The sequence below is a fragment of the Triturus cristatus genome, chromosome 5_2, assembly GCF_964204655.1.
Source record: "Triturus cristatus chromosome 5_2, aTriCri1.1, whole genome shotgun sequence".
Lineage (NCBI taxonomy): Eukaryota > Metazoa > Chordata > Amphibia > Caudata > Salamandridae > Triturus > Triturus cristatus.
The window spans coordinates 533,611,871-533,624,942 of record NC_140588.1 but is presented as its reverse complement, the minus strand read 5'-3'; the positions used below and the strand labels follow the sequence as shown (position 1 = coordinate 533,624,942).

The 13,072-nt window shown below is 45.8% G+C and overlaps 1 protein-coding gene across 38 annotated transcripts in view; it reads right to left on the bottom strand.

Annotated features, from left to right (window-relative positions):
• The window catches only part of CLASP2 (cytoplasmic linker associated protein 2), a 1,832,463-nt gene that overhangs the window by 1,009,477 nt on the left and 809,914 nt on the right, over nucleotides 1-13,072 (bottom strand). For all 38 annotated transcript variants that reach the window (XM_085607571.1, XM_085607579.1, XM_085607573.1 and 35 more), the window contains one exon: nucleotides 465-557. In XM_085607571.1, the coding sequence (XP_085463697.1) occupies nucleotides 465-557 (93 nt within the window). The remainder of the gene's footprint in view (nucleotides 1-464; nucleotides 558-13,072) is intronic.

Below are 13,072 nucleotides of genomic sequence, written 5' to 3'. Positions count from 1 at the left end.
AGAAAAAGAAAAGCATACAACTTCAAGATGCTTCACCTCACTTAATACCATGCCAATATGATATTTCTTTGTTTGGACATCATTTTAGGTAGGCAGTAGCAGTTAATACAATTGTAATACCAGTGAAGCCTATGCCTCCAAATAAGAGCATATTCTAAGAATATTCGTACACTTGCTCAGCTGCTATGGAAGCCTTGTGACGTCCCGTGACCGGTTACTCAACTTAAAACATACAATTTGTTTTCACCATCAAAGGAAATGCCAAAAGCAGAAACTACATCTTGGGAAGCTGAAAAGCTATCAAAGTAGATACAAAACGATATCAGAAGTGGCACTAGGTGGTACACAAATCAAATGACTCCACAATTAACCTAACAACATTTTCCTGAAAAATGTTACATGACCTTTTATAGCTTAGTGCAGAATTGCCAGAATCTTAGAAAAACTATTTAATGGAAACTCACGGCGTTGGCTCGTTGATCCCAGTCATGTTTGTCATCAGAGAGAATTTCCCTTATTTTATTCAATGTTTCTTCAAGCTCCCGACTCGAATAGATCTGAAACAGCAGCAAAGCAAAAAGCAAAGTTAGGGTATGGCACTACTTTAACAGTATTTTTTTTTAACATTCTATTTATTGGTTTTAGAATAAAATATCTTCAGTACATTGACCACAAGGCATTCAAATACCAAAAGAATATGCATACACAATATTTCCTGATACATATCACATATAGAATAAATCCTTCAATTATACATATTACCACAAAATAATTATATCACGGCTGTGAATGGGATTCCTCACTTGTAAACAGTGAATTGGGGATTATGGCAAAACAATACTAGTGTAGTAAATCTCAGATTTTCACTCCCTCAAAAAGCAGCAGTGTACGCTGAAGCACAATCACTAATAGATAAGCTGTTTAAAAATGCAGTTTCTTTATCCATTAACTGAACTTTATGTTTTGTCACACGGTGTATGTTATAGTGTTGTACAGATATTCGAATAACAAATATCTGAAGAAATTATTAACGTTGTTGTCTTTTTAAGTTTTATCTCTTAGCTAATTTCAATCCCACCATAACAATACAAACTCCTTGTACAACCTTAACCACACTAGTAGCAAATTAGGAATCCTACTACGGAATGGCATCTACACCAAGGTACTTCAGTCTAGATAGGCAGAAAGGGGACACCAATTCAGTGACACCAATTACCCAGGCTCCCTCTGTGATCATATTGTGCTTTAGGGAGCATGGAGAACAAATGTATTGCTCATAGGCTGATGCTGCTGTTTTGTGTTTACTGCACCCTAGGGCATTGTTAACAGGCCCCAGTGCATGTGCTCTGACCTCTAAAACGTTAAAATTCATTACACTCCTGATTGGCATGTTTACCATACCAATAGGTCGCTTGTAAATGGTACCAGAGTGCACCCAAGGCTTGTATGTTGAATGTCATAAGTGGACTGCAGCACATACTGTGCCACCACTGAAGTAACAACGCAAAGTGTATCTCCAGGATTGCACCTGCAGCCAGAAAAAGCAGTTTTAAATCTGCCAATTCGGCCTGGTAAAATAAACATTTTTCAGGCCGAAACCTTTGGTTTTATACTTATAAATCACACCTAAAGTAGTTTCTACTTGCCCATAGGGCAAAGTACATGGTTTTTAAAAGGCAGGGCATTTGTACTTATGTTTTACAGGCCCTGCCAGTAAAAAATTTCTAAAGTCGTTTTTCACTGTGGTAAGGTTGGCTCGCCCTAAGGAAAACACGGGGTGAAATAATAATCGTTTTTATTGAAAAAGAAATTGAAAAACGACAAATACATACAATAAATGACATAGGTAGTCCCAGTACAAAACAGACAAATAGTACCCGAGATCCGGCAGGTCTATAAGTGAGTCATACCCATCAGGGACAGGTGTAATGCCATAGTCCTCATAAACATAATAATAAAATCAGTAGGTCAGATCATTAACTCAGATCATCACGTCAAATTAACTTGAACTACATTAGATCAAATAAAGCAAACTAAGATATGTCATGAATCCACGCTAAGCATACCAAGATCCGATTGTGCTATGTTGAGTGAGCACCATTACTGCCAATACCCTAGTTCATGTGCGTTACCGTCACGAATACCTATGCCGTAATCCGCCGCGCCCTTTATGACAAAGCATTATCCGCCATATCTTCCCTATCCTTCAGTAAGGGTGGGTCAAATGAGAATGAAGATCCATCGAGAGCTTTCCATAGCCTCTTGTGGGAAGCACGCCACGGAGAGGAGTGCAGAGCTGGATTGTCAGCTCCTCTTAGAAACGAGAGCCATTCCTGCCATACCCTGAATGAAACCTCAGAGGCGCTCTTCCATTTACACAGCACTACCTTACAGGCTAGAGTAAGCAAGATATCCAACAACTGGCGATCATTGGCATTATGGAGCTCCTGATCCAACGCACCCAATAGAACATAGACGAACTCTTTTAGGTTTGATATTGAAAATATGTTCTATGCAATCAAAGACTTTTCCCCAGAATGGTCCCAACGCAGGACAGCCAAAGAGCACATGAGCTAAGTCTCCTACCGCTGATTCACAGTTCCAACATAGGGGGCTATCTCTCAGTTGGAGTTTATAGAGCTTTTCTGGCATCCAGTATGTCCTATTAATGATCATGTACTTGGTTTGGGCTAAAATAATAACACTTTATAATGCCTAGCTTCGGGTTGGGAATAGCTTGAAAAATGATCCAAGGACTCATTTTAATATCAATCTAAAATCCAACTTAATGGTCAAGTCAGATTTTAAATTACCAAATTGGGAATGACACTTTTAGAAAGTTGTAATGTTCCTAACCCGAGCAAATGTGCCTTCCTGCCAGTGACCAGTGTCAGGAGTTTGATGGCATGAAATGTGTATTGCTCCCAGGCAGTGGGAGTCTTGGTTATGGGGAGCTATTACTCTCTCTGGCAAGATGGCCATCTAGGCCATGCTCAGGTACTTAATTAACTTCAAATAGGGCATAACCTGTGTCAGACAGATGTAGCTCACACCTGTGTCTGCACCTTCAAGCTTCCTGCTAGACAGTCACGGATTAATCCCAGTGGGAGGGGAGCTGTTCCCAAAACTGATTTTAAGTGACTATAAGGGATGGTTTGCCAATCATAGCTATGCCTCTGGGTGAGCGGAGAGCTCAGCACAGGGAAAGAAAGATTCTGCCATGTTGGTTTTAGATAGAGAGGGGAACTGTGGGATATTTTAAAGTAAACACATATATAGTGCTGCAAAAATGGGTAGGGTTACAGCAGGGACCTTTCACTCATTGGTTAGGGAGTGTATGGGAGTTTCCATCAAAAGACACACTAGCCACTTGGCATACATGTGCAACCCTAAGTACCCTCCCCAGAACACCTCTGGACCTATGGTAGATGAAAGACTGCACCTGCAGGTGTGACCTGTCAAGTCACACCACCCCCCACCCAAAGGCAGGAACTGTTTTCACTTGTACTCAGAAGTAGACTTCAGAGGTCAGTTGGCTGACATCCTATTAAGCTACAGGGACACAAAAGGTACAAGAAACCCACTTTTCTGAAAAGCTCAGCTGGCCTGTTCCAACTGGACCTGCCCGAGGGCCTGCCAGTGGTTTCTCCTGAAGTGTCTTCTGACCTCCAAGTGGTGCCCTGAAGGCCCTGGGCCCTTAGTTAAGCTAAAACCTGGGAAACCATCTTTTTCAAGGATGTTCGCCTGGAGATCCAACAGAGGACCAGCACCAACTTACAAAGTCAATCCAACAAAACTGCATTGCTGCTGGCCAATAGATACCGAATGTTCCAGCTCTTGAGTTTTCCCGCAGCAGCAAATCAATTTCATTGGGACATCTCAGAAAGGGTACTGGGCCTTGTGGAGTCCTGTTTGTCTATGGCTTGCAGCTTTGCCCCAGTAGAGCAATCTGAGCTTCAAAAAGTGACTAAGTCCGAAAGCTGAAATCTTCACCAGGTAAGGGTGCCAAAAGTATCCGGGCAGCAAGGAACCTTCCTTGGACAAGAATTTAAAATTTCTCCTGCTCTGAGCTTTCCTGTTTAGAGTCAATGGCTTCATCAGGACTTCATTTGACGGTATTCGGGCTTGTGGCACCCATCTCAGCCTCAGCCAAAACTGGTCTCTCTATCTGACTAGTACTTCATCATGGTTGGCCTTAATATTCACCATTTTCCCGGTTGCGCTAGCGCAACCGGGCGCTTTGTGCTTTTCTGTGATATTTTTATCTGAAATTTTAACAATTCACATTTCCAGCTGCCTCTATTGGATTTCTGTCATTTTGTTCATTGGATTTTACTATGTTTTTATAACTTGGGGTGAGATTTTTATTGTGTTGTGACTTTTTAGCAATTTGGTACTTCTAAATGCATCACACAATTTCTTAAGTTAAGCTTGCTTGCTCCATGACATACCTACTGGTGAGAGTTTAGGTTTAATTTACTGAAACCTTTACTGGACACCTAACAAGGATAGTACTATTAGTACTTGAGGTGGACTAGCACCAACCATAACGAATAATCTACTTGCTCACAGGCATAATCGGTATACTGATGGATCATGATGCTGCTGTTTGCAAGAATTAATCCGAAGTGTGCAAGGAAGAGGTTAACGATGATGGGAGGATGGTGCCCCTGGTATTCCAAATGAGACTAGGAACAAATTTGCACAAGCTTGCGCCTCTTGGTGAGATAGAATATGAACCCTTTCATGATAGTTCAACATCTTATCTTGAGGATTCTTCAGGCTAAAGAGGTGGCTTTTGAATACTATTTTGAAAGCTGGCAATGAGGTGATTCAAGATTAAAACTTTAAGCATGCATTCTTGTGCCAGGATGGCAAAACAGCAAGTGACTTACTTCAGTGAACCCTTTTCTGGTAGAAACGATCTAACCTCAGATTCCTGGCTTTGCAAATTCCCCCAGGCCTCATACTGGATGTCAAAACTGTAGACGGCAATATCCTCACAGGTCAGTAGATGGTGGTGTGCGTCTCCACGCCCTAATCCAACATCAGTGCCACTATATCTGCACCAACTCCGCATGCTGGCTTCAGGGTTTTTCTGATCTCTGTCCATGCCGTCGGACACAGAGCCTATAGAAATCAGAATATGCCAGTGTGCAGATCTCCAGAGTGCGATCTTATTAATGGACTGCATGATTCTATTCCACATAAATGGGCAGAGGGTGCATCAGAAAGGAAACTGCAGTTCGATACAGTTTCATCCGGAAAAGACGTTACGGAAGGGAAGTAATTTGTTCTTCTGATACAGATTTGTAACTGCAGAACAGATATCAAGTTAGTACCTCCCCAGGTATTGAGTCTGTAGAATAGCCTGTACCGCCAAACCTGGCCATCCAGGCAACAGTGCTTTGTGAATGTACAGAGGTACCCGCCACGTAGCAGCCTTGCAGATATACAGGACTGACACACCATGAAGCAGGAAATGCAAAGAAAAAGGGCCCACTCCTCCAAGAGACAGGGTTCCTTCTTAGACTATTAGTCTCAAATAATTGCCCTTGGAGATCACTAATCAACCGCAACTATCACTAGCAATTACGCTACCACATATACATGCATACAGCAAGTCTTGAAAGAGCCAAATATTGAGAAAACCACTTTGTGTCTCCTAATGTAATAATGAATAAAATTTCACGTGAAAACATCAATAAAACCCCAATAGCAAAAGCTCATCCAAGATCAAATGCATAAAAAGAAAGAAAAGGAGAGATAATACACAAGACATACACATTTGTCATTAAATAGTGTTAATTTGTAGGAAACAGTATAAGTAACACATCGTAGAAGCAAATTTCTTTTCAAATTCGTAAAACTGTGTTCCCAAATTTAACAACCACTAGGTGTTGACGCATTTTGGTGGATAGAACCGTATAAAAACTACCGTTGGATTATGGTTCTGCACTACTTTCCCCTTTTTTGCTCTGGACAATGATCTCTGGTCTGATACATGTACAAATTTAATCAATCAATCAATCATAGCATTTATAAAGCGCACTACATACCCGTGAGGGTCTCAAGGCGCTAAAAGGGGGCAGGGGGGATTGCTGCTACTGTTCGAAGAGCCAGGTCTTGAGGAGTCTTCTGAAGGTCAGTAGGTCTTGGGCCTGCCGTAGGCGGATGGGGAGGGTGTTACATGTCTTGGCGGCGAGGTGGGAAAACGATCTGCCGCCGGCGGTCACTCTTCGGATGCGGGGGAACAGTGGCGAGGGCGAGGTCTGCGAAGCGGAGCTGGCGGGTGGGGGTGTAGAAGTTGAGACGGCTGTTGAGGTACGCTGGTCCGGTGTTGTTGAGTGCCTTGTGTGCGTGGGTGAGGAGCTTGAAGGTTATCCTCTTGTTGACAGGGAGCCAGTGCAGGTATTTCAGGTAGGATGTGATATGGCTGCAGCGAGGGATGTCGAGGAATAAGCGTGCAGAGGCGTTCTGGATGCGTTGAAGCAGTTTCATGAGTTTGGCCGAGGCGCCTGCGTAGAGGGCGTTTCCGTAGTCCAGTCTGCTGCTGACGAGGGCCTGGGTGACCGTCCTTCTCGTTTCGGTGGGGATCCACTTGTAGATCCTGCGGAGCATGCGGAGGGTGTTGAAGCAGGAGGAAGAGACGGCGTTGACCTGCTTCGTCATTGAGAGGGTCAAGTCGAGTATGACCCCTAGGTTGCGTGCGTGGTCGGAGGGTTTTGGAGCTGTTCCTAGTGCAGTCGGCCACCAGGAGTCGTCCCAGGCCGAGGGGGTGGAGCCGAGGATGAGGACCTCCGTCTTGTCCGAGTTCAGCTTCAGTCGGCTGTTCCTCATCCATTCGGCGACGGCCTTCATTCCTTCGTGGAGGTTGGTTTTGGCAGTGCAGGGGTCCTTGGTGAGGGAGAGGATGAGCTGGGTGTCATCGGCGTAGGAGATGATGTTGAGGTCGTGTAGTCAGGCGAAGTGGGTGAGCGGTGCCATGTAGATGTTGAACAGCGTTGGGCTGAGGGATGAGCCCTGGGGTATGCCGCACATGATCGTGGTGGCTTCGGAGCGGAAAGGGGGGATGCGGACGCTCTATGTTCTGCCGGTGAGGATGAAGGTGGTCCAGTCCAGGGCCTTCTCTTGGATTCCAGCGTCGTAGAGGTGTGTTCGTACTGTGCGTTGGCAGACCGTGTCGAAGGCGGCTGACAGGTCCAGGAGGATGAGGGCCGCGGTTTCTCCGTTGTCTAGCAGGATCCTGATGTAGTCAGTAGCAGCGATGAGGGCAGTTTCGGTGCTGTGGTTGCTGCGGAACCCAGACTGGGACGGGTCTAGGATGCTGTTCACCTCGAGGGCAAATTGAGGGTGCCCTCAGGGTCACACATTGGAGCCGGCAAGGTGATGGAATGACCAATATTAACTACCTTCGGTATGAATGCTGCTTTCATCTGGAGGACCAATTTGTCCAGGAAGAACGATGTGTATTGCCGTTGGCTGGACAAAACCTGGACTTCATTCAGTCGCCTTCTAGATGTAATGGCAATGAGGAACTCCGTTTTGATGGTGAACAGACAAAGAACAGTATTGCATCAGTTTAAAGGGAATGCAAATCAGGAATGTGAGAATCAAATTAAGGTCCTACTGCAGCATAACAAAAGGTGATGGCAGGAGCATGTTGGTCAGCCCTTTCAAGAAATACATCGCAATAGGTGATCTGAAAAGTGAAGACACATCTTGCAAACGTAAAAATGCAGAAAGATAACCCTCGACTGTTTCCACAGGAAGGCCTTGCTGGGCTAAATACGGGCAAAATAACGAGATGTCTGACAAGTTTGCATCCACGTGCTGGATGAAACCGGGAGAACCCCAAACAACAAACCTTTCCCAGTGTTCTGTGTATACTGTTTTGTTAAACGGATGCCTGCCTGTCAATGTCACATCAACCACTTTGGAAGAGAGATCAAAAGCCATCTAGTGTTGACATTCAATCTCCATGCATGGCAGTACAGGTTGTGCAGGCTCGGATACAGGATCCGGCCCTGCTGCTGTGACAGGAGATCTTCCCAAAGTGGCAGCCGGATAGGAGGACAAATACTCATGGGCAGAAGTTCCGGGTACCACACTCTCCTTGCTCAGTCCAGAGCCACTAGAACAACTTGGGCCTGGCGTTTCTTATTCTTTTTCAGCACTCTGGGCAGGAGAGGTGGGGCGCGGGAAGTCCAAGCCCCCGCTGAATAGAGAAAAGTCCTAGAGGGAGAATTGCAATGGGAACTCCAAGGAGCAAAAGTTTGGACACTGCAAGCTTTTTTACGGTGGCAAATAGAGCTGGAAACACAGGCTGAGTCGCCGTACATACAAAAATAATAAGAAGGGTTCCAAGGAGGACCTACCCTAAGATTGGAAGTCCCTTGCAATTGTGTTGAGGCCACATATAGTAATATAAAAAGAACCATGATTTGTGAACTCAGCTACAGAAAAGTTGAGGCATTCCATTACCAGTATCCAAGCATTATCATGGAACTGTACCACAGTGACATTTGACTTGTGGCAGTGATTGATTACACAGTTTTGTTGAACAAAGCCTAGATGGTGGATGAACATTAAATATACGGGGATACTCAAGGTACCAGAAGATGTTTATTCCATCTGGATTGGACAATGGGATGACAATGAAATGGACCCTTTAAAGAACTGAAAATAAGGTATCCGTTGAGGATACATAAAATAATATTCCTGAAGAGGACGTAAAATTATTAGCCCAGAAGAATGTGGACTAAATTATTAGTCCTGAAGAAGTGCATGGAGTTGGGCAGATATAGTGATGCAGATGTCACATCTGGAGCGGGAGGATCTGACACAGAGCCACAAGACACTTGTGTGCTCCAGCGCTCGTAGTAGGCCTAATGTTCAGCACGGAATAAGATCAGAGTCACTCTTATTTAGCTATCAGAATGAGCCTTGAGCAGTCGCAAAACTGTTTATTTATGCCCCATTGGTTGGGACCGGCCGTGGGGTTGTATACATAGTCACGGGGTCGGGGTCACCAGATCAGGCTGGGAGGTTCACTACATTCTCTTCAACTTTAGTACACTCTTAATATCTGAGCTGGCACAACTGGGATTGGGTCGAAGATTGTATCTGTGGTTCAGGGTGATTCTTGATCCTTCTGTGTCCTTGAGAGGGAGTCCCGCTGTGGCTGGCCGTGACTCTTCATTGTTGTGGAGGCCACTGTTTTACATCTCCAATGGACAACCTGGTGTACCTGCAACCAATTTGTGGAAGTCCAACGCCCTGTCATGTCCTGCCATTGGGCTTCTGGTGGTGCCTTCTGCCGCTGAGCTTACTGGGATTAACAACAAGGTGATGGATGATATGCTTGAATTAATCTCAGCCACTGGCAATCGCTCATGCTGCATACCAATCCATCTTTTTTGGGGTGGACAGAGGTACTGCCTAGTACTGGAATTTAGCATTAGATGTGGGTGGGCACGAGGATTGAAACAGTACACTTACCACACACACCTATAGCCTTCAGAGCAAAGGTTTAATGAGGCTCCCTTGGAACAGGGACATTTTGTATATCCTTATTTCTTCTGGGATGCCAAAAAGGGCAAAACCCTTCTAGAGTAGGGGGCAACCTTGGAGAGTACAGTTGACTCCGTCATTTCAACTATGGAGTATTTTGAGTATCTATCTATTAGTATCATCATAAGGCATCCACCTGGAAAACTCGCAAAATCCAGACTGACCTTCGACCAGGACAACTCGCAGTGCTCCTTGATAACTACAGGACCAGAAACCTCAGCTCCACGCGTTTATTGGCATGCCCTGCACTGCCTTATGTCGTCGGCAGCATTTTCTAGGCCTGGGAATCATACTTTCTCACACAGTTGATCTTTTGTCTTCATTGTCCCTTGGTGTCCTGCATGTGCTAGCTTCATCACCTATTGAGCTAGTGATGCTGGTATGATGATCTGGTGTCCCTGTAGCAGTAGCCCGTCTGGTATGGCAAGCAGTTCATTCTTGACCCTCCAGAGCTGTGGCACTCTGGCCTTGTCGGGAATAACCCAGTGGTTGGCATCTTACAAGAATGTTCTCCCGTTCCCTCTTGGATGGTGGTGATGACTTTTGAAGTACCTCCTCTTTAGCTGTTGCTTGGCCGACATCCTGGATATTTAGCACATTGGGGAATGATCCCTGGCTAACCATTTGTAAGTACTCTTCAGCCTGTGAGCTTTTGTATATTGGCATTTCCTTGTATATTACAGGATGGGGTGACAGAAAGTCTGCCGAGTTTCTTGATCCTAGTGTGTAGATGAGTGAATTGGTATTGTTGCAGTTGGGGGGCCATTTGCCTGGCTCCCTCTCTTGGGTTAGTACAACTATGAGGCCCACAGGGCTTGTGTCTACTATCAACTCTTTCGCTTTATCCGGACTGAAGTAAGCCATCGTGGATCCGTCAAGCAGGGCTTTCTTGACAACCTCAAATGCTTTTGGCCTCCTTAGGACTCCAGATCCATTGTGCTTCTGCCTTTGTGAGGGCATAGAGATACTCTGCTAGGGTCGCACGGCACGGGATGATCTAGCCACAATATGTAGCCAGCCCTAAGAGGAGGTGTATCTTGGTGGCGGTCCCAGGTGCTTGCTATATGGCTTGCGATTTTCAGGGGTCCATTTGAAGGCCTTCCTTTGCGTACATATAGCAGAAGAATTGGATTTTCGTTTAAAAATAATGAGCATTTCTCATGGTGGCAAGTGAGAACATATTTGCTCAACCATCTTAGGGTCGCATGCAGGCTGCGGTGGTGTTCTTCCATGGTTGTCGAATAGATACAAATGTCATCACTTAGGTTCATGAGGCCTTGCAGGCTTATAGTGTTTCACGGATGGTGTTTAGAAACACTTCGGCCGCTGAAGAAATCCCAAAGCTCAAGCGTTTATACCTCCTCAGGCCTAGCTGTACCTAGAAGGTATTTATGTATTGATTGTCCTTATCTAGTTTCAGTTGATGGTATCCTGCATTCAGGCCAAGTTTGGAAAACCACCTGGCCCCATTGAGAACAACAATTATATCGCCCATGGTGGGAGTGACGTTCTCATTAGTTTGCCTTGAAATTAAGCACATGTCACTGCACAGAAAAAATTGGCCTGGTTGCCATGGTTTCTCCGGTGTTACAATTAGGGACATCAATGGGGTGGGGCCGTGCAACTTTTCTATGACATTGAGCTTCTCCAATTTCTCTAGTTGCTGTTCAACAAGAAGCCGTGCAATCCTGCAGTGCTGGATTGCCAAGGGCTTCACCGGCTTGTAGATGTGTAACTTCACTCATGGCCTCTTCAGACATCTTATTCCTTTGAATAGATCCGAGAATTGGTATATGACGTTGTCCAGTTCAGCGACCTGAACAGTCAGTTCGAAGATTACTTGATCAAAATCTTTATGTGGCACTCCACGACGGTCTCCAACTCTCCTTTGATAATATGGAATTTGGCAGGTGTCTCTCTGTCTTTGCTTTGCACCATGACATACATCACTCCTAGCAGCAGGAGTGGTTCCCGGCCCCTGTACATGCACGTGTACATTTTGGTCATGGTGGACGACAGGATAGGCTGTGGCTTGTGTACTGTAGTTTGCTCATCACATTTACTGACACTCCAATGTCAATGAGGGCTTTGACAACCATTCCTCCGACGCCTGGCGGGAGGCTGAGTCCCTCTGTTCAGTCTCCTTTGGCGTGAGGTGCCCGATTGCCTTTGAGGGTGTCATTTTCCCTCTGGTTTAGCAGGTCTTTGGTCTGTTCCAACAGACACTTGTGAAATGGTTAGAGTTTCAGAACTGGAGCAGATCTTCACCTGTGCCGGGCAGTTCTCCCTCCCGCAATTTCTGTATAGGGATTCAGATGCATGGTCCAGTGGTCTTGTGTGCCTCGCAATGGGTTGTGTCAGGAGGGCATCCACCACATTCATCTCCATCTGGATTGTGGGTTATTAGGTAGACTGGGGGTTGCTCTGGTCGGACGCGAGAGCCATGTCCATTTCTGTTGCAGGTACATGTGATGGATCATGAGACAGAGAGAACCAGAAAGCTGTTAAGGCGTATGTAAGGCTGGTAAGAAAGAGGTTTCTTAACATTGCAGATCTACAGCACTGGATGAGTTGCACACAATACTTTTGGGTTCATCGTCTTCGGTACACATACTTGAGATTTCTCGCAGGTGAGCATGGAAGCTGTTGATGGATTCGCCTTTGCGTTATCATGCCTGTCGCAATTTACACTGCTCAAAGTCTTGGTTGAGTTGAGAGTCAACAAGGGCATACAGGGCTCCGCCTGCTTCATCATAGTCATTTTCTGCGCCAGTCCCAGGAAGGTGTTCAAAGAGCTAATATATCTCCTCGACCACGTAAGGCAGAAGCTTGATTGTTCCGTTGGTTTCTGGTGTTGTTTGGAAGTAATTATGCTAGGTGGCATAGCCATGTTTTCCATCGTGGTGTAGCTGGGTCCACTGAAGAGTTGCAGCACAGTGACTGGGTTGTGTGGATGGGTCGCGTTCCCTGGCTGTATGCCTGGTGCATGTGCTCCTACCTTCTGCACCAGTGGCTTCATCCGCCATGGTGTGGAGTTGGTGTTACCCCATGTTGTGGGTTTGGCCTGCGTGTTGAAAGTGGCAGGGTTTAGTTGCTGTCTATCAGGATTCCCTCTGTCAAGGTGTGTGCAAGAGAAGCAGGTACCCTGCTGCGCTGCAGGGGTGCCTCTGTGTTGGTACTGTAGTCAGCGTGGTGCAGGTACTCACAGCATGCAGTAGCTATCCTGGGGTCTGGTGCTGAAGAGGCATGCTACTCTTGAGCTTCTTGCGTGTCCCCTAGCTGTCCCACTAGTGCCTCTTGGAAAAGCATGTGCTGGGCCTTTAGTGCTCCACATAGAGAGCAGTTATCTGGGCCTTATCGGCTGTTTTAGCCTCACCGATACACTGGATGGGGTGTAGACATGCTAGTGCACAGTGATGCTGTGCACGTCCCCGGCCTGGATGTACTTTAAGCCCGAGGTACTGCTTCAGCCGTGGAGAATGCTCATGCAGCTGCCGAC